At 40.5% G+C, this 20885-nt stretch overlaps 2 protein-coding genes across 8 annotated transcripts in view; one reads left to right on the top strand and one right to left on the bottom strand.

The window, feature by feature from the left end:
• lhfpl3 (LHFPL tetraspan subfamily member 3) overlaps positions 1–12746 on the top strand; it is a 46508-nt gene extending 33762 nt beyond the window's left edge. Inside the window, exons 2-4 of the mRNA XM_012853406.3 lie at positions 9340–9570; positions 11763–11817; positions 12405–12746. Of these exons, the coding sequence (XP_012708860.1) occupies positions 9340–9570; positions 11763–11785 (254 nt within the window). The 3' untranslated portion in view covers positions 11786–11817; positions 12405–12746. The remainder of the gene's footprint in view (positions 1–9339; positions 9571–11762; positions 11818–12404) is intronic.
• A 6852-nt stretch (positions 12747–19598) lies between these two features.
• Positions 19599–20885, bottom strand: part of kmt2e (lysine (K)-specific methyltransferase 2E) — a 47629-nt gene continuing 46342 nt past the window's right edge. For all 7 annotated transcript variants that reach the window (XM_036149170.1, XM_036149173.1, XM_036149172.1 and 4 more), the window contains one exon: positions 19599–20792. In XM_036149170.1, coding sequence (XP_036005063.1) covers positions 19746–20792 — 1047 coding nt within the window. In that variant the 3' untranslated portion in view covers positions 19599–19745. The remainder of the gene's footprint in view (positions 20793–20885) is intronic.

Below are 20885 nucleotides of genomic sequence, written 5' to 3'. Positions count from 1 at the left end.
ACTGTTTACTTTGATATTTTCTTTTAAATTGGGGAAAGTTTAGTAGCTGTGTGAGAGTTTTCAAAAAGTAAAAAAAAAATATCACTAATTGGTAAATAAAGGGATTTTGTTTTATTCAAATATGCATTGAAAAATAAAAACAGCACAGCCTAGTTTATCTTTAATGGATTTATCACATGCAGTTATTAAGAAATTAAGAAATCTCATGGTACTAAGAATCTGTCTATCGTAACCACACCAACAGTCTACTGGTTACGATAGCCCATATTCTTTGGCTTCATTAGAAAAAGCCTTAAATCAGTGTTCTAATAGATCAGCATAACCCTGAGTTAAAAAGATGAATAAAAAAAACTTTAACTTTAAAAGTCCATTTAATCAGTGGAAAACAAATTCATTGTTAACTAATTGCTGTTTTCTACAAAACACATGGTACATTTGGGATTAGCCCTTACAATTTCTATAAAATAAATCTAAGTGAAGCATTTTTTCAATTTAGAATATAGTTTTATAATTGATTCAAGGTGCTGTGTCCTGTCTGGAGTCCATTTCTCAGTCAGTATAAACGGCGCTAGGAAGAAGTTGTACCTGATCAGCCAATAATATGTGGGCTTCAGACAACCTGTGATTTGTCGTAGAGTAATCCAATAATAAATTCTGCTATTTATTTCTGCCACATTTTTGAAACTCGGCGAGCGAGAGAAGAACATGAACAACTAAAAACAGGTGAATGTGAGTAAAAGGTCAAATCTGGGTATTTGTGGTTAGCACGCCGCTCCAGGCTACTACCCTAACCTTCTTCCTTCTAACGACACACGTACACACATCTGTCTGGAGTTTCCTTTGGTTTTGTTGAATAAATAATGTTAAAATGGAAAAAGGGTGCAAGTACTCCCATGTTTTTATTTTCGTGACCATGATGGAGGTGTGTGGGAAAAGCCAGTCATCCATAACATTTCCACAAATCATAAAAAAAATCTAAAGGAAGACTTAGTTGATATTCATACTTTTGCAGTAAAATTGCCATTTTGACAGGCATATAGTAGTATATATCACAGTTTATTTGAGCTTTCTAGTATTCTCCACTGTAAAATGGGATTTTTTTTTTCTTTAAGAGATAAACAAAGGCACCGGCGGCTTTACATCAGCTCATTAATTTGCACTCTCAAAGCAGAGAAACCATATGAATCACTTGGCCTTTCTCTGAAAGCGTTAATGACGATAGGGGTGTGCTGCAAGAATCATGTTGCAAATTATGCTTCATTTCCCCAACCGTATCTCTCTCTCTCTCTCACACACATATCTACAAGCCGCTTCACAGGCAGAAGGGTGAAGGGAAAAAGAGATGAAGGGAAGGGCTTTGCCTCATACCTTTCTGCATCTGCCACTTTCTGCCCCAATTAACTCCCAGTAATTGCATTTGTCATGCTCCACCTTGAAGCAGATGCCCACTGCATACAGTGCAAGCTCTATGCGTGAACACAAATGAGGAGGGATACCTATGACAATTGGGAGAGCATGAATTAGACAGCTGACCCTGTAAAAGGCACTGTAATGAGCAGCTCGGTGCGTAAATGTGTGAATAAAAACGCTCAGACTCTTAGTTCTGAATTATAATATGATTATCCAACTGTCACTTCCAAAAGAAAAAAAAGGGGCAGCTGAAAAGGAACGAGTGTTGAGTGGGAGATAATTAGAGGTCATTTATAATCATTAAGGACATGTTTGAGATACAGAGTTCCACTGAAAATACAATTTCTAATGCATCAATGAGAAATCAGCTGTCAGAGAGCGGTAAAGTGTTCTGAAACACAGCCCATCCTTCCTCACAGCCAGCGCTTTCTATAAAGCTGGAGATGTTTGAAGTGCAGAGTATCAACATAATCGAGCGCTCAGAGGAGACGTTAAATCTGTTGTTCTCCCCAAAGCACCCAAGACGCATCTGCATGGAAATTTCACCAGATAACCACATGTAGCTACCGTTTGGCAGGATATTTTAAAGGAAATATCGACTAATACTAAATTAAAGAATAAAGCTTATTCCTGTGTATTTATAGATTTGGATATAATGGATGAATAAGGGCTTCTCAACGGGTTGCTAGCTAGCTACAAGGGCAAAGAAAAAAATACCTTAGTGATATTTTGTGGTATTGTGAGGATTCTGTGTATAAATCAATCACTGCATACCAATAGAGCCTCACAAACTTAAATTGTTCTCCAAAAATAAAACAGACCTATGATCAAACATGCTTATTCTGTCCACTAGTTGCATTAGCTACTTGGTGAAACTTAATAGTGCTTTAAAGTCTGTTAACATTTATTGACGGCGTCATGGAACCACAGGAATAACTAATTTAAACAGCGAGATTAACACTCTCTGCCTTTCTGTTAGCCTTCTTGGCTTGAAAAGTTGGACATGACCTAGATAGTTTGTTAAGCTATGTAGATGTAAGCTTTTTGACTAACTATGAGAATAATTAGTGATTGAATTAAGCTATTAATTTAGCTAACTGCCTAGTTAGCTATTATTCTAGCAAGTTGCTATCTTGATAAGTAATTGAAATAAAAAACTAGTTTGTGTGTGTTAAAATGTTCTGTCTAGAGTGCTAAACAGGTACGAAAACAAAAGCTTGTGAAATGTATAGCTGTAGTTTTATAAAATGGCAAAAATATAAAATATAGCTTTGATATAAACAAAATTGTATCTTTCAAAACAGGAAATTGCGTAAAGGTGCAAAATTACCAATTAAGTGTTCCTATATTGGCATAGAAAAAGCTAAAAATGCCATCAGCATATTGTTAATTGTCTAAACTTAAAATCCCATCAGACCTCGTTTTTCCTTTAATTTAGTTGATACTAAAGAAGAACATAAAAACCCTTGATCACGTTACATAAAATATGAAAACATCGCTTCTGGGAATCAAAACTCCTAACGAGCGCTGACCCCTCCAAAAACACTCGACTCAAGGTCTCTTAAACATTTAGAGAAAAAGAGGTGAAAGAATGAGAAGTAGCTCTGCAAATCAACAGACCTTCTTCTTTTTGGTGTAGTTCCCAGCCTCCCAGTGTGAGATATAGCTCATTACTGCATTCCTGCAGTGTTCGAGTGCTACTACGTGAATGAAGCTTTGAGTAAAGGAGCTTGTTTTGAACATTTTTGAACAGCCTGTCCTCCATTTTCTTGTTGACCTCAATCATATGAGGCGTCGCAAACTCAGATCACTCTGCTGCTTTCTGCCAATATAAACGTTACCTTCAGCTTTGAGGCTGTCCAACCCGAATGCATAACTCATGTGACGAACTGAAATGAGCTGACAAGTCAGTCGTGTGAGGATTTCATAATGAATATCATTATTTATGACAGGGATTGTGTGCAGGCGACTGCTTTTTCTGTGTGGCGAAGAAAGCTGCAGGGAAGCTGAAAAGGACAAAATGCGTCTGTCAGGAAACAAAAAAAAAGCCTGACTGCATTGAGTTGCATGAGCTTGTGTATGTGCGTTAATGCCAAGTTTTGTAGCTACAAAATTTCAGTGCAAGTCTAAAATTATCATCATGTAAGCTTTTTCAGCTTTTGCAAAAACTAAAGATTAGAAGTCGACTAGAGCTTGAAGATTTGATGTAATATTTTATATTCTGAGCAGAGACCAGTTTTAAACAGGGCTTTGAACCGATTTTTTTTCCCAATTGGTTCGTTCCGAACAAAAACGGAATTATAACGTTTCCGGTTACGAGTTCCACCAATAAATTGACGTTCCCGAACCGGTTAGAACAAAAAAATACTGTTCCCGGAACAGTTCATTTCGTTCCTTTAGTTTGACAAATATAGCTATTGATATTGTGTTTGGAATGAGCGTTTTACTTAACGATGGATCGTAATTTACCTCTTATTTAAGATGTATAACTCTAGTGGAGACAGTGCTCTCTCTCTCTCCATTCAGTCAGCGAATGTGTGATGTCACACAGGAAGTGAACCTCAGCCGTCATGGTAACGTGCGCTAACCCGACTCCGCCAGCTGTATGTCGCTCCGCCTAGCTTCACTCACATCCATCTGGGACCTCTCCATAGGCTATTTCAACGACTCACATCGAAGCCAACCCGTGACGCTGTGAGAGCGACGCATGTGTTTGAGGCTCTAGTGGCATGCATTTTATTTACAGTGAGCTGACAGGAAGAGGGGGGAAGACAGGCGAGTTGAGGACTAAAGGCCTCCTAATATGGTTCGCGCTAACCGCTAACCGCTCCGCCACGGACGCGCCCCGGAAAACAAAACTTGCCAAATCTGGTCGGGAGAAGGGCGAAAACATGGTTTCCACCAACAAAAGCCTTCAGAGCCGTTCTCTGATGTTCTTTTAATGAAACAATATTAGGTAGATTGGACAACACGGAAGAAATAGCAGCATCAGTGTTAACGCTTGGTTCCTCGACGAGCTCCCATTGCTATTAAAACAGTCTCACGTCACGGTTGCTTCTCCACTACGTCACATCTATGAAATTCCAGCCCTGCATCCTGATTGGCTGAACAATAAAATTGGTTGGAGAAATCACTCTCTATGGGAGATGTCCCAGATGGATGTGAGTGAAGCTAGGCGGAGCGATATACAGCTGGCGGAGTCAGGTTAAACGTGCGCAGGAAAATAATAATTTTTTATTTTTTTTAGTTAATTAGGCAACGAAAACTTTGAGGAACGAAATAAAACCGGTATTAACCGGTTACCATTGTTTTTAAATAAGTGTTCCAGTTCCAGAACATAAAAAATAATAACGTTTCTGGTTTTGTTTCTGTTCCCTGTAAAATACAAAAAGTTCCCGGTTTTCGTTCCTTGAACCGGTTCAAAGCCCTGGTTTTAAATGCAACAACACGATATCTGAGCAGGCGGAGGCAGGCTCGGGGTCTTTTTCACACCGATTGCCATCTGGAGATTAAGGCCTGTAGGAGGAGCGCGCCACCTAGTCAGAATCTGGGTTGGGGATGGGCGTTGGGTCCTGGGGGTCGGCACTTCTGCTCTCCCCAGGTAAATGGGGGTAGGGCTTAAGCATGGAGGGCTCAGCAACACCTTGTGGGGTGGTTCTCTGGTTGGGTGGCCCGTTTGGTTCATGTTGGCCCCATCACAGAGTGGATGGGCTCATTGGTCATCTGGGTTGGGATCGGGGTAAGGGGTTGGGGCTGGAGTATGGGCCCAGCCAGTCGGGTTTGGGGTGCCTACCCCCCATCCTGATGATGGGGTACACCTCCCAGGTCGGGGGGCTGGATACCCCTGAGTGCTGGTACCTGGACCTGGGAGTATAAGATGTGAGTGATGAGTGCCAGTGAGTGTACAGCGTCTGTAAAGTTCAAAACCAAGTGCAGCCGGCCTGACTCGCTGCGCCCTCAACAATCCCAACAAGTTGTCCAGATGACTGGTCCAAAAATAATCCAAGGAGACGTTATTGCATTTAAAAACGTTTTAGTGAATAGATGGAAAAAAAACAAAAAAGGGTGCCAAACATACAAAATATGAGTATGACAGAGGTCAAAAAACATTTGGCTCCACTCTGTCAGATCCACAACCAAAAACCCCAAACTCCCATGATGCATCATCCCTCAAAGGTGACACGTATGCATCCTTAAATCAAAAAGTAATAAAAATAATAACAAAATGTCCACAATAATTAAATATTAAAATTCCCCAAATTAATATTAATTACCAATAATATCAAACAAATAAATTTAGCAAGAAAACTAAACACAAAACATTAACCATAATGCATACAAAGAAAATCACAAAACGTTCATTCAGGCTCCTACAGCGTCCTTCTTTCTTTTTCTTGTGTGTGTGGGTAAGAGTGTATGCATGTTGGTGCACTAGGGTGGGAATCTGGGAATGTGACTGCATACCTGGTTTTTGCTTTGTCTCTTTGTCCGGTTGTGTTTTGGAATGTCCCCTCAGAAATGTGGCTGTTGGGAGTTTCCTGCAGCTCCTCTCTGCTCTTCGCTGGGATAGGGGAGGCAGTTATCCCCGTACTGGTCCCGCTTGCATTGCATGCAAAAAGGGAACTAAAATTAAGTACATTTTTCTTAAAATGAGTGCATTTTTTCTTGATTTGAGCAGGTAAATAAGATTATTTGCCAATGGAATAAGATTTTTGCACTTAAAGTAGGAACAATTCATCTCCATCATCATTTTTTCAAGTCTAGAATATCTAATTATCTTATTATAGGGGTAGAACTACTAATCCCATTGGCAAATAGTCTTATTTACCTGCTCAAATCAATGAAAAATAGACTAATTTCTAGAAAATTTGACTTACTTTTAGTTCCCTTTTTGCAGTGTGGGGGTTCTTTTGGGCATCTAGGATTCTGGTTTCCTCTGTCTGCCTTGGCGCTCTGGGGGTTTTGGCTCCTCACAACCACCATTGAGCATTTTTCTTATGGATAAACCTTTCATACACCAGCGCACTCTCACAAACACCTACAGATGCTTGGAATCGGGTACTTAGATTAATTTCCAAACAGGAAACCCTTATTAGTAGCTTTAGCTGTCACTTTATACATCTTCTAATAAATATTACTACACATTTTTCAGGGATAGCATCACTGAAAAAATATCTACGTTGTTTGTACCTGTAATACATTATCAGCTGGTATAGCTGTTCTTTCTATATTTCTCTTTGCAGGTGTAGAAGCATACTCTGAGGATGTTATCTTTTTGTCACCCTTTTAGCATTTCGTCTCATATTTTTCTCTTCCTTTTGTTTTCTTCTACCTTCCCGTGTCCGTTGAATGTGAAATAGTCCCAGAATTAAATCTAATAAGATGCATTTTTTAGGAGGCGTAGAGTTCAACTCAGTCCAGTGATACAAAACAAAAAAAGGAGACTGTTTATCCAGAAGAGAAGTTGAGCTTCTTATTACAGAAAATGAGAAGGTTGCATGGCTGAAAGCCCAACTGTATGTTGCTTTTATTTTTTTAAGAGCTTTACAATCCCTGGACCTGATCTAATATAGAATAACACAGCTAATGGGTCTGAAAAAGCACATCTAATTTACCCAGCACCTCAATCTAACAAGGAAAAAAAAAAATCATTTCTGCTGTTACATAGTTTGCCAGATTTAAACAAGGGCTAAAAAAGAATCTAAGTTATTTATCTTAAACTCAGAGCAACAGATTTTCATTCATACACAAACAAAACTTCTCAGAAGTTACACATTGTAGCCCAAGGTTACTGTGCTTTTCTTCTAGCATGAAGGAAACTACAGACTAAACGCACATGGAGATATCAGCTCACATTAAAGATGTTAAAAATTGATTTTCTGGTTCAATAAGAATCCCCGTGGAGAGCAGGTAAAGCTCTCTTTCTACAGCGGCGCCGCTCCGTTTGTTACGATCGTGGTTGCTGCCTGAAAGGAACGAGATGAGAAAATGAAGGAAATGGGGGGAGGGAAGCGTTTTCTGAAGATAAACGGCTGGCTAATCCACTTGTAGCTCAAAGTTAGCGCAGAAACATTGCAGGAAAGTTGTTTATTCCGTCTTTTTTTAATGTTTTCTAATGCGTTCCTTGATCTCCAGCACCGTTGTGTTAAACAAAGAAAGCTTCTGGAGCAGCTTTTGGCCCCGTTTTCACAGCTGCGTACGGAGTTCACAGTCCTCCCACGTGTCCTGAGCGACGGTGTGTGGAAACAGCTCCCTGCTAACTGAGGTGTAATCAGACGACGGCTTCCGAGGAGTCTGGCATCATCAGCCATGCAGCAGACGGCTGGTGAAGAGAGTCCATGTCGACACATGGTTCTGCGACGTGTGGTTCTGTTTTGACGCCTCGTTCAGCACCTCTGTCCCGTCTCCAAACTGCTGCCAACACCATCTCTCTCTCTCTTCTGATCCTCTCTGGCTTCGGTCTGCAGCCGTCTTCTATCGTTGCTCAGACTCGTGTAACCAGGTGTCTTTTTTATCTCTAAAGGAAGGCCTTCATATTGATTACTTTGTTACGTATTTGCTGAAGATCTCCAACTCCGCTGTTTCTTTTCCTTTTCCTCTTAATGGAAGTGGGAAGGAATTAAGTGGCGTTTACAGTTTGCAGAAAGCCATGTAAGCATGTGGAGGAAGGAGCTGAGGAAAACCAACACTGCACATCAATCCTCATGCTGAAGCATGGTGGTGGTATGCTGGTGAAGATTCTCAGTCATCCAGGTCATGGTCGTTCCAAAAAAAAGTAAACATTTGGCAAGCCAGGCCAATAACGACCCTAACGACTCCTCGTTACAGAGGAGAGGACCAGTTTCGGTTCAATCTGCTGGTTTAATGGCTTTAACGACCGCCCATTACTAAGGGGTGGTCCTGTTTCGGTTGAATTTGCATGTTATCTAAGCCATTACAAGGCCTTTGTTTGGGCAGTAGTATAAAGCTTGGTACTGCACATTACTCCAGACTTTTTGAATTGAGAAAGCTTCCTGGATAGGAAGCAAAACGTCTTCAAACTACGGAAAAACAAGTCCAGTTGCTTTGTTTTTTACTTTTTTTGGCATGGTGGTGGTAGCATTGTGCAGTGGGGCAAAACAAAAAAAAAAAAAAACGACAAGAGGTTGCAAAAGACTAGATACTGGGGCGAAGGTTCACTTTTCAGCAGGGAAAACGACCCTAAACACACGGCTGGAGCTCAGATAAAATGGTTGATGTGTTAGAATGGCCTAGTTAAAGCCCAAATTCAATTACATTTTATTTATATAGCACCAATTCATGAAACATGTCATCTCAAGGCACTTTCCAAAGTCAAATTCAAACAGTTTATACAGATTGGTCAAACGTTTCCTCTAAGAAAAACCCAGCAGGTTGCATCAAGTCTCTCCAAGCAGCATTCACTCCTCCTGGAAGAGCGTAGAGCCACAGTGGACAGTCGTCTGCATTGTTGATGGCTTTGCAGCAATCCCTCATACTGAGCATGCACAAAGTGACAGTGTTTACAAATGTTAATTGAGAATCCGTGGGAAGGCTTGAAAAGTTATGTTGGCACACATTTTCCATCCAGTCTTACCGAGGCTGAGCCATTTTACAAAGAGGAAAGGCTTCAGTCTGTAGACGTGCAAAGCTGCAGCAACAGCTCCTTCTACAAAATAGAAACCTTGGGGGGTTTGGTATAGAATTTAAAAGTCGTGAACACAATCATGCACAACTTGACGTAAAGTTATGAATGAAACTAACCTGTGAAAAAGGCTCAAGACGTACGAAGCGCTCCCTTCGTAACAGACAACCGGTGCTGCCGCGTCGCTGTTTTTAATTAACGGCGGCGTGTTTTCAGGCTTGCAACATGAATTCTCCCCTGGTAGCTTGTTAAGCGCCCTCACCCATCTGTCTCGCCTCCTGTTCCAGGTACCAGCCTGATTCTGGGCTGCATGATCTACCCCGACGGCTGGGACAGCGACGAGGTGAAGCGGATGTGCGGCGAGCAGACAGACAAGTACACGCTGGGCGCCTGCTCGGTCCGCTGGGCCTACATCCTGGCCATCATGGGCATCATGGATGCGCTGATCCTCTCCTTCCTGGCTTTCGTCCTGGGTAACCGACAGGATAATCTGATGTCTGAGGAGCTGCTGGGAGAAAGTAAGATAAGAAACAACATTTTTTTTCCTCCATCATAATATTCTAAGCTAACATACAGCTGTATTACAGAAGCATTACAGATAATTACACCAGCTTTGAATAAATTGTGCTGCCAATTTTAATAGGGTGAGCTTTAAAAGGTTATTTGTGTAGGAGCAGATGTTAAAAAATACACGCAAATGGTATTCTGTTTGAGCTGCACCTAAAAAAGATGAACAAGTCTGCGTTCAATACCTGAATAATAGATTGGAGCCAGGCAGCATCACAGACCTTTTAGATCAATTTTAAAGCTCTGTAGAAAATAACTGCAGGAATAAAATATCGCTTTCTACTGAAACAGAAACGAAAAGATTTAATGTGTTTAATTTGAATGAAAAAAAGGTTGGAAAAGGATCGATTGTGTGCTAGTTATAGTAGAATACTACTTCTGCATAACCCATAAAATAATTTAAAAGACTAAATTATAAATTCCTGCTGAAAGTAAAACTCAACTAATAACATTTTTAAACCTTTGTTCTAACCTTGTGAGCCTTTTGGTGCATAAATAGATGATAAGAGGACTCTAAAGGGATTTGATTTTAAACGGGGTCTTGTTGAGAGATTATGAACAGTAAATATGTTCCCTCTTTATTTATAAGACTAAATTAGAATTTCATAGTTGGAAAAATAAACCTGAAATTTGTATTCCAACCTCAAAAGTAAGAGGTTTCCTGAAAAATTCAGTATGGCTGCCAAACACATGAAATCTAACGTTAGCTGCAGTAATATGTTGCATTCAATTCCGTTTTTATCCACAGTGAAATCACTTTAGATGATAAATAGGTCCAAATTCATACCCAGTTAAATAAAATCTAGTTTGGACACATTATTCCTGTCCAACCAACAAGCCTGATTCAGATATAAATACATACAGATTAGATACGCACATATATAGATTATATATTACTGATGGTTTTATTGTAATTTTGTTGTGGAAATCGTTATTATTCTATAAAAACAGAAAAACGTCTTAAACCTACATTTGTTATTATAAATCTATTTAATATTAGAATGTCAAAAATGTGGTGCATTTGAAGCCTATTTTATAACCACCCCAACATGGCCTTTATTTTTATTTATTTTTTCCCATTCAAGTCTTCAGCAGATCAGTTATTTAAAATAACTTTCACATACTGCGAATTAGGACCCGTTTTCTAACGTGGACACGTCATTGTAAAGGAAGTGCCACCAACTCTAATATGAAAACCAGACTTCTATTTTGATTAAAAAAAATTTGGAAGCACAAAAGAGTTTTAAATAGGTTTACGAACCAACATTTTAACCACTATAACATTAGTTCTGACAATCCATTAGCTGGTAAATTAATCTTCTGTGTTGAAATGCTGAGATATTTACCTACAAAAACAATGATTGGTTAGATGTAGTTGCTTTTTAAGATTCAAGACAATAAATATGCGACAAAAGGGCCAGAACTTTGGTTGCTTTTTAAATTAAATTGGCTTTTTCATCACGGTTGATCACTGTAATGCTGCACAAAGGCATTTCATCATTCCTGCAACAGAACCTCACGTCCAACCAGCAGCTTTCATAAACAGCCTTTCTCCTTTTCATGCAAAAGTTTTTTTAATTTGCATACGTTGTAAAGGATCAGTAAACACCACCTGGTCGGCTGCTTTTATTTGCTTCTGCTCCCCGTGAAATTGTTTTCTTCTTTTAATTGGATGAGACGACAAGCACTCTCGGAGCCAAAGAGGATGATTGATGGAGAGCAGAATGAGAACGAAGGAGAGCGAAAGGCATCCGGAGAGAGATAGGGAGACGGATGGGTGTCCGAAAGGGGAAAAAACACAAATATCAGGGGTTAATTGAAGCCCGGGGATGCTGGACAGAGTCATGAATTACTAATGGATGTTTACACAGCTTGCTGCTAGACTGTCTCAATGAATCACAGCCAGACCATCAATCAGGACGCAGTTGTCTGCCGGCTTGTATGAGGAGAGGAAAGTCATTATAAACCTTTTATTTTTGGAAAAGTCCGAACTCTGTCCAAATTTTGAGGTCATTTATTTAATGAATTTCCTAAAACTGACAGACTGAAACCTGGTGCAACACTGCCACCTGCTGGTTATTTATGCAATCTCAGGCTTGACCTCATTGTTTTTGTCCTTTTTGTCTCGTTTTAATCCCCACAGAGACCGGAAACAACGTGATATAACTTCTAGAAATGAAGGATTCTTACACACATGGGTATGTATGGCATGTAAAAGCAGAAAATAACAAATATGTTGCCAATTTCATCCAGTCAGAAAAACTCACCCCGATAAATACTCGATTCTTTTACAAGAAATGTTCACATATGGAAGTCTAATCCTTTTTACCCCATTTATCTCTGGGAAATAAAGTGATTTTGTGTTTTTTTTATATATACAACAGTAAATCTTGTAAAGTGTTTTCTGACTAATAAAAAAACTTAGACCCTACTACCTTTTCTTTTGAATAAAAGTAACACATTTGACTATGCACTTTCACAATAAACACATCCAGATAATTTCATAATCCACAATTTAGCATTTTAAATCCAATTTATTTGAAATTAACAAATGTTAGAGGAGAAATAATGCTGTGTAAAACTTTTCCAGCACCAAGTTTCCTGGGGTTATTTTTAAGTTTTGGGGAATAAAGATTGTGTGTTGTATAATGGAAACAACCCTAGAAACCATAAATAAATATTTAAAACCATTAAATTCCCAGTAGGTTTACATTTTTATGATGTTCCATCAAGCATGATTGTTTACACTAGCGGTAACATCTGTTTTTTTTCTTCATGTTTGCAGGTCTTACAGTCGGGATGAGGTATTACTGCAGGGTCCAGCTTCGATCTCCTGGTCCTGCCAGTGGCTGAGAAGCAGAGCTGAGGAGTTGGGAATCATCAGACTAAGGAAGCAGCAGCAGCAGAAGAAGAAGAAGAAGAAGTGGCCAGAAAACGGGCAGAAAACCATCTACTGGGAACGACAACACCTCTTGTCTTGTTTGAGAGATCCCTCTGTAAAATAGTTTTTACACACCTGAAACCGACAGTTTTTCCCGGCCGTGTTGTGGACTTACCTGAGCTGTTTTTTCCCCAGAAATGTGACCGCTTTCATATAGGTTGATCTAAAAAAAAAAAAAAGAAAAAGAAAAGGACAAAAAAACCACAGACGGATAGCTGATAAACCATCTGAAGTTACATCATACAGAACAGACTGATGGACAACAAAAACCCGACTGTCTCTGCTGTCTACAAAGACCTGGCAACCGGACAAATTCAGGGCCCAGACAATAAATCCCAAAACAACGTGAACTCGTTAATTATGACATATTTGATGTGATAAAACACAAACTGTAGTTGTCAAAGCTTTCTTTGCAGGAAAAGTGTGTGAAAAATAGTAAAAATAAAAGTGCAGCGACTAAGAGGACACATAAATTATCTGTTTCATGTTTAGACATTACATGTTGGTTATGTCCCCCGTCCCTTTGTCTCGACTTTGAAGCGTATTCTCTGAAATGTCATGCCATTGGTTGATTATTAGTAAGTGCCATTGAGTATCTTGTTATCTGAAAATATTGTAAAGAATTAACAAGAAATACGAAAAACTTTTGGAGTCTTGTTTTTTTTTTTTTTTTTTTTTTTTGGTATGGTGGCATGTTTTACTTTAACGGCTCAGAAACCACAACATTAAGCTGGAACAAATTAAGCTGACTTTACACAGTTTGTTTATAGTTTAGATAAAGGTTGCACAAGTCATAAAACAGGTTTGTTTACTTTGGTTAGGACTTGGTAGATTAAGCGGGTAGTGCTGTTAGCTTAGATAGCACATGGTTTTATTAATGAATAATTAAATAAAAAACAGCCAGCCTGAGCAACTTCCGAAGCTTAAATACACTACAATAGTTTCAAATTGTACAACAATGAAATTAGCAGTTTGCTTAATTCAAATGTTTTGCTTGCTTTGAGAACGAAAACAAATACCATCCTCCAGAAAAAATTTTAATAAATGAAAAAATAAATAAAATAAATATTGGTCAGAAATGTAACTTTTAGCGTTTGTAATGCATTAAAGCTGTCATTTTGAGGATTACCCAGAATCCCTTATAAAATGTATAACATATATATGGGTTTATGTATAAAATATAACAACGGTTTCCAACAACTAGAATGTTTCAACATTGCCACACTTTTTTAAAATATACAATATTAACAGCAATATAAATTGATATAAATTAGCCCAACTCGTGCCTGCAGTCAACTTTTAACAAGCTATGAACCTAATATGGCAAACATATTGAGCCTTTAAAGACAAACTTCAGTTACATTAAGTTTTATACTTTTTTTTAGGAATTTATTAATAGTTTTCATCAGGTCCAGACCAAACAGCAGGGGGTGCTGTTGTCACATTTAGAGTGATTCAGAAGGCCTGGATTTTCTGGACAAAAAAAGGCAAGGCTGTTCTTGCGCCCCCTGCAATACCTTCACGTCCCCACAGGAGGGCGCCTCACCATTTGAGGAGCATTGGCTTTATTCAGGGTTTTAGATTTAATATGTTAGTAGACTGACAGATCCAACATGGCAGCTCTCCGCTTCAGCACCATTAAGCTGTGATGAATAACGTGTTTATTTTACAAGATGCAGCTGTAAGACGCATATAATCAACGTTACTTGTAGCTCAACTCTTAACCGAACAAATTAAAAGCGGTGTTTGCATGTGGAAGGTACAGCTTTACAAAAAGGTACTATGAACAAAACAGAATATTTCCTGGCCATCGCCATATTGGAATCCTAACCTCTTGTTTATTTTGTTTTTGTTTTGGAGTCCAGACTTTTTCCCGCTGTGTTAACTGGAACACTTTTTACTCGGATTTATCCCGTTCCCAGCTCCCATTTGTGTTTTCAGAAGCAAATACAACATTAGCTACAGGATAGAAGCACTGGAGAACTGAACTTAGGGACCCTGCAGAGGAAAAGTCAGTGTCATTGGGTGGTTAGAAAGCCCCAGACAAACAACAGCATTACCAACAGTTTGATTTGTTTATATGTCAGACGTGTTGTTTTTTTACTTTGAGGTAAAAAAAAGTTACCTGAAAGTAAAGCCACAGGCTCTGATAATAAAGCTGGGGAAAAGTCATGATAACTGATTTACAAAATGTCTTGAATGTTATTTCCAACATTCCAGACATTTTGAAAACAAGCATAGAGACGGCTTTTTTTTTTTATTAAACACAGATATTTACACACATTTTAAACAGAATCAAACATATCTTTCCTTAATGCCTGACATTAAATAGTACAGCAAACAGGCTTAAATCAACCGGAGTCTGGTTGATTTAAGCCTGTTTGCTGTTGTGATGACCTGGATAACTGAGAATTTACACAGGCATTATATAATATAGTTCTTCAAAATCAAATGTTTCAATTAGGGGAAGCCCAGTTAATGATATTGTGGCTTTTGAGCTTCTGACTGAATCACCTGTGTAGGCATTTTAAGGCAACACCTCAACCAAGACACTCCCATATCAGAAACCTAGAACAAAAGAAACGTCACTCAGTGAGGAAGAAGCCATTTCTCCAAAAGCAAAATTATAATAAAAAGCCAGTTTACAAATTTGAAAAAGGCAAGGGTTTCGCCCTAAAATCCAATGTTACCTTTGGAGGAAAAAGCGGGATGCTTGCAGGCCTGGGAGCATCATCCTGAGAAGTCATCCTGAGAAGTACGGGGGTGGCAGCATGATGATATGTTGATGTTTTAGCATCAGGAGCAGGAGGGACTGGTGCACTTATAAATAAGACTATAGGAAAATAACACGTGGAAATGTTGAAGAAACAAAAAAACAAGGCATCACCACAAACCGTTCCTCCATATTGGTCCTTTTTCATGCCGCCATATTAGCTACAGAGTCTGGGTTGGCCATCACAACGCCCCGATCCTGGAAAATATGTGGTGGTCTGTGTTAAAATGGTGTGAGAGCGGGACGGCCGACTAACCTGACCCAGTTACTCTGGTTCTGTCAGGAGGAAAGGCCCAAAATCAATGTGGAAGGAGACCCAGTTACATTTTAAAAAGGCGATTCTACCAAAATCTAAGGTTATGCACGTCTGGAAAAAAATTAACATAGTAAAAGATGCATACAATAAATAATTGTGGTAATCCAAAACAGGACTAGACCACTGATTTAATGGCTGAAAGTTTCTTTTTATAAAGCCTAGACAAATATCTAGGTTCAGCTGTACATTAGTAAATCTGTATTGTTTAAAATAAAATTAAATAAATAAATAAATAAATAAAGCTTTTTTTTAGGATTTGAAAAATATTAAATTCATTGTTCCTCACAGAGAATGTCATTTTTTTGTTGCTAATTTTAAAACATTTAGTTTGTTTGGGTAGCAAAACAAATTTCAGCTGCAAATAATGACGATTGTAGTAGATAAGACTTGTGAAAACAATCGACATTAGATTGAACAAAGCAGTGAAGACTAAAATATTATCCATATCTGATACACCTAAATAAAGTATTTGTTTCTCTCTAAAATTAAATATAAAGAGGTTATTGTTGAGGCTGTGTGCATCAACCTGGACACTTAACAACAAACCACATCCTTATCTTGACATCTATATGTTTAAGTTCTAGCAGAAACACTAAATTACAGAAAAGAGACATGTCATTAAAAACAACAGCGATGTCAAAGCTTTTATTACCTCTGCACTTCAGTAGGAAATCTACCCTCCATCACCTCATTCTGTGCCTCAAGGTGACCATTTTTGCCTAAACTAATAGTTTTGTGAATCTAGCCACGGATGTTGGAAAACAACCGAAATTAAATCAGCTTGAATCCATTTTTTTATTTCATTCAGTATCTTTGATTCTACTCATCCGAGGCTTCTGCAAAGTTGAGGTAGTTTAAATTTGGATCTTTTTAGACTCACGGCGGCTGTTTGAGGTAATAAAACTGTTCTCACAGGATCTGATTGGCAGGAAGACTCATTTCTTCACCTTTTGCTTCTCTCTTGGACAAAAGTAACAACAAAAAGCTGTTTACAAATTACTCATCTATTTTATTTAAGGGGAACGGGTAGGCAGACCATCCAGAACCGACGGTTCCATAGATAACAGGTAATTCAGGTTGTGAAGCAGACCACAACACTGCCTGACTGTAGTTCTACATATTCTGAAATATTGGGTCAATTTTCCACTAGATTTAGAGGGAACATATCATGCTTTTCTCTTCTTTTTCACATTTAAAATCATTCAGTTGTGGATTTTAGAAAGTGGAACTGAAAACGCTTTGGTCTGAAATCCTCGTTAATTTACCCCCGTTCTGTGGCGCTTCTAAGAGCGACTTGTTTTGGTGCCGTCTCTTTAAATGTAAAGGAGACGGGTCACACCCAGCCCCCCTTCCCGGTCGCAGAGCGTTCCACTTCCTCCCGTTCGGCCATTTTTGTAGTATGCTGGGGGACGATGTAACATACCGAACATTTTGACTTGTAGATCCTTCCAGCTTGGACTACAAAACAACTCAAGAGAAATAAAAATGGCGAATTTGCGAGACAAGCAGGTTGGAAGTCCATGACCTTGTTAAGCTGCTATGTTACTTAATTGTAACAGAGAAAACTGAACGGCTTAAAAAATATGATTCAAAAAGACAAACATATCTAGATTCTATGCAGCTTCTGAGGGACACCACAGTTACATTTTTATTTTATATATCTGGTTGCTAAAAAAAAAAGTGGATTTTGCGTGGAGTTTATGAGCCTCATCAGTCCACAGAATATTTTTCTTGAAGTGTTTGAGATCATAAGCATGTTTGGCGAATGGACGACAGGTGTTGGTGTTCTTCCTGGTCAAATAACTTAAGAAGTCATTCTGTCTCTGTTACCTTAACTAATCCAGGTGAGGCCTGGAGCCCATCCTGGATTAGTTGTCAATGCACTCTGAGTACTTGTATCTAGGCTGGACTCTCCTGGGATGGTTCTCTGTTCCTGGACGACGGTTCTCATGGTGGTTCTCTTGAGTCCCAAAACCTTACACTGCAAAAAGGGAACTAAAAGTAAGTCAAATTGTCTTGAAATTATTGTATTTTTCCTTGATTTAAGCAGGTAAATAAGACGATCTGCCAATGGAATAAGATTTTTGCACTTAAAATAGGAGCATTTCCTCTCTATCATCTTATTTCAAGTGCAAGATATCTAATTATATTATTTTAGGGGTAAAAATACTCACTCCATTGGCAAATAGTCTGATTTACCTGCTTAAATCAAGGAAATATACAATAATTTCAAGACAATTTGACTTACATTTAGTTCCCTTTTTGTAATGTAGAAATGACTTGGCTGCTCACGTTCACATCAAAGCAGGACCGGTTGATCTTGAAATATATTTAAGCCTACTTCGTGTTGCCAGACAGGTCCTATTTGAGTGCTTTCTTGATTTCACAGGCCTGACAGGTGTTTTATTTAATGATTTAACGTGAGAAGGTGATTATACTTCCACATAGCGCCAGGCTGGCTGGTTTCTATCCAACATTTATCTTTGGTGGATATTAAAAACATTCACTGCAAAAACAGAACTAAAAATAAGTAAAATAATTCTTGAAATTAGTGCGTTTGTCCTTGATTTGAGCTGGTAAATAAGATTATGTGCCAATAGAATGAGTATTTTGACCCCTAAAATAAGATAATTAGATATACTGCCCTTGAAATAAGATGATGGAGATGAGTTGTTCCTATTTTAAGTGCATAAATCTTATTCCATTGGCAGATTATCTTATTTACCTGCTCAAATCAAGGATAAATGCACTAATTTCAAGAACATTTTTGGTATTTTTAGTTCTGTTTTTGCAGTGAATTTAAGTTTGAAGAATCTGTAAGGATTGAGTTCCCAGCTATTTTCCCCCGAAAAGCTTTCAGACAAACGTCACCACAAGTGATATAAAACTGTCATTACAGTGATTTATTATAATGAGCCATGAAAATAGCCAACCAGTGCAGTGTCTGTGAGTCTCTTTCCTCCACACAAACGCAACACTCACACACACACAAATAAAAAAAAAAAAAAAAATAGGGACAAGAGTTGAAGAGTCAATAAAAGGGGAGAGAAAAATAAAAAAATAAAATAATGCTACAGTCACAGAAACATTCAGCTTTTGCTGAGAACAGCGTTCGTATTTACAACCATATCTTAAGGTGTGGAGGGGGAGGGAGGGGGGGATGGGGGAGGGAGGTAACGGGAGCAAGTTGTACAAGCATAGAAAAAAAAGAAAAGAAGCAGAATATTTACAAAAACCTGTTTCTGGTGAAAGCTGAAGGTAACCACCTATACATTAAATTACACTTTCTACAAATAACCGTTGATATTCAAAAATAAACCGCTAACTTCCTACTTGTGGGCGAGACCACCCTGCCCACCTCGCTGCTCCTCCAAGCTGCCGTTCACTCACTCATTCACTCATTCATTCACATGGGAGGGGAGGGGGGGGGGGGGGTCGTCCTCGCACTCCGACACAAATCTTTCCTGAATCTGCAGCGGTGAACAGATTTTTTTGTTGTTAGACAGAAGAATAAAAAAAATAATTGTATTTTTTTTCCCCCCCACTTTTTTTTTTTTTTCCTTTTCTTCTTTTTTATTCTATACAAAAAGCTTCTTTTGTTTGCTATAATGAGCCACTAGATTAAAACATAAACTGTGTACAGAGCTTATGACAAACGGGAGACGGATATAAGGAGGGGGGGGGGGCTGGAATGTCCACCGACCAACAGACGGCGGGGAACGACGAGAACAAACGTTTCTCCTCTCCATCTTGAGAGGATGTTACCGGTATATAAAAAAAAAACAAAAAAAAAAACAAATGTAGGCCAGAGAGAGCGCTATGAGCACCAGCGGGATCGTCCATCTTTATTTTGTTACAGTTTGTCCTTTTTTTCCTAAAATCGTTTTTTTTTTGTCCTCGTAATTCCTTTAAAGTACCCTTTTATCCCACAATCAGCTGTTTTTTGTTGTTGTTGTTTTGTTTTTTTCCACTGGCCGTGTGTTTAGGTACATAGAAAACATTTATACAGCTTATGGTACACGCCCCTCTCTGGCAGAGTTCTCAGGGGCCAACGGGGGGAGGAGGAGGAGGAGGTGGGAGGAGGTGTGGGGGGGGGTCAGTGCCACCCGGTGCTCAGGTACCCCGAGCTGTGGAACGAGTTCGAGGACGAAGGAGCGCCGCGAGTCCCGGGGGGCATCTGGGGAGCAGCGGCCTGAGCCGGGCCGGGTTGAGGCTGCTGCGGGGGAGGCGGGGGGGGAGGCGGCAGTCCGGTCTGCTGCAGGGGCGAGGGGTACGAGGACGGGGGCACGGAAGTGTTCGTGGCAGGACCGGGGTGCATCATGGCCGTCTGGAACCCCCCCAGGCTCTGGTAGTGGTGGGGCTGCAGCGGGGCGCTGGAGGAGGGGGCCGGGGGAGGCGGAGGAGGAGGCGGCGGAGGCGTCAGAGACATGAGGGCGCCGCTGGAGGGAGGCTGCTGCTGCTGCTGCTGGGGGGTCTGAGCTTGCAGCGGGGGAGGCGGAGGAGGGGCGGAGGTCATCATGAGCTGATGCTGCTGGATGGGAGGGGGCTGCAGGTTGACGTGGAGCAGCGTCGGGCCCCCTATCGGGTGCGGGGGAGGTGGGGGAGGAGGCGGAGGAGCGGCGGAGGTCTGGTAGTGAACGCTGTGGGGGAGAGCCTGTATCAGGGGCTGAGAGCCGGGGGGGTAGGACGCGGTGACGGCGGGTTTAAACCCGGGGAAGGGTCCGGCGGGCGAGGGGCTCTGGTTGGGGAAGTAGGCGGTGGAGGCGGGCGGAGCCAGGGGCGGAGGGGGAGGAGGAGGCGGAGCACCTTGCGTGTTGTACTGGGGGAAAGGAGCGGGGGCGGCCTGAGGCGGGGGCTGCTGCTGGCTCTGAGGCTGGCTGGAAAACAGCGCCCTCTGGCTGCGGTAGGGCGAGCCCTGAGGCTGCGGCTTGGGGGAGTGGAGGAGGGAGGAGCCCGGGTAGTGGACCGGAGAGGAGGGCAGCGGGGCGGCGGCGGCGGCGGGGTGCAGCTTCGTCGGGGTCAGAGGCGCCGGCTTGGATCCGGCCGGCTTGCTGCTTGGATTCGCCGTCCAGGGCTGAGCGTCGGCGTCGTCGTCTTTGGCCGGGCGAGTGCAGGGCTGGGCGTGCGGGCCGGGCGAGCAGGGCTGAGGGGCAGAAACAGGAAGCTGTCAGCGCTGGTTTCTAAATTCAAATTTCACGTTCAGACGCTAAAAACGTGGAGGAACTTCAGTGAGGAG

This window comes from Fundulus heteroclitus, chromosome 17, assembly GCF_011125445.2.
Source record: "Fundulus heteroclitus isolate FHET01 chromosome 17, MU-UCD_Fhet_4.1, whole genome shotgun sequence".
In the NCBI taxonomy this organism is placed as follows: Eukaryota; Metazoa; Chordata; class Actinopteri; order Cyprinodontiformes; family Fundulidae; genus Fundulus; species Fundulus heteroclitus.
The sequence above is the reverse complement of the archived record's forward strand: the minus strand, read 5'-3'. Positions and strand labels throughout refer to the sequence as shown.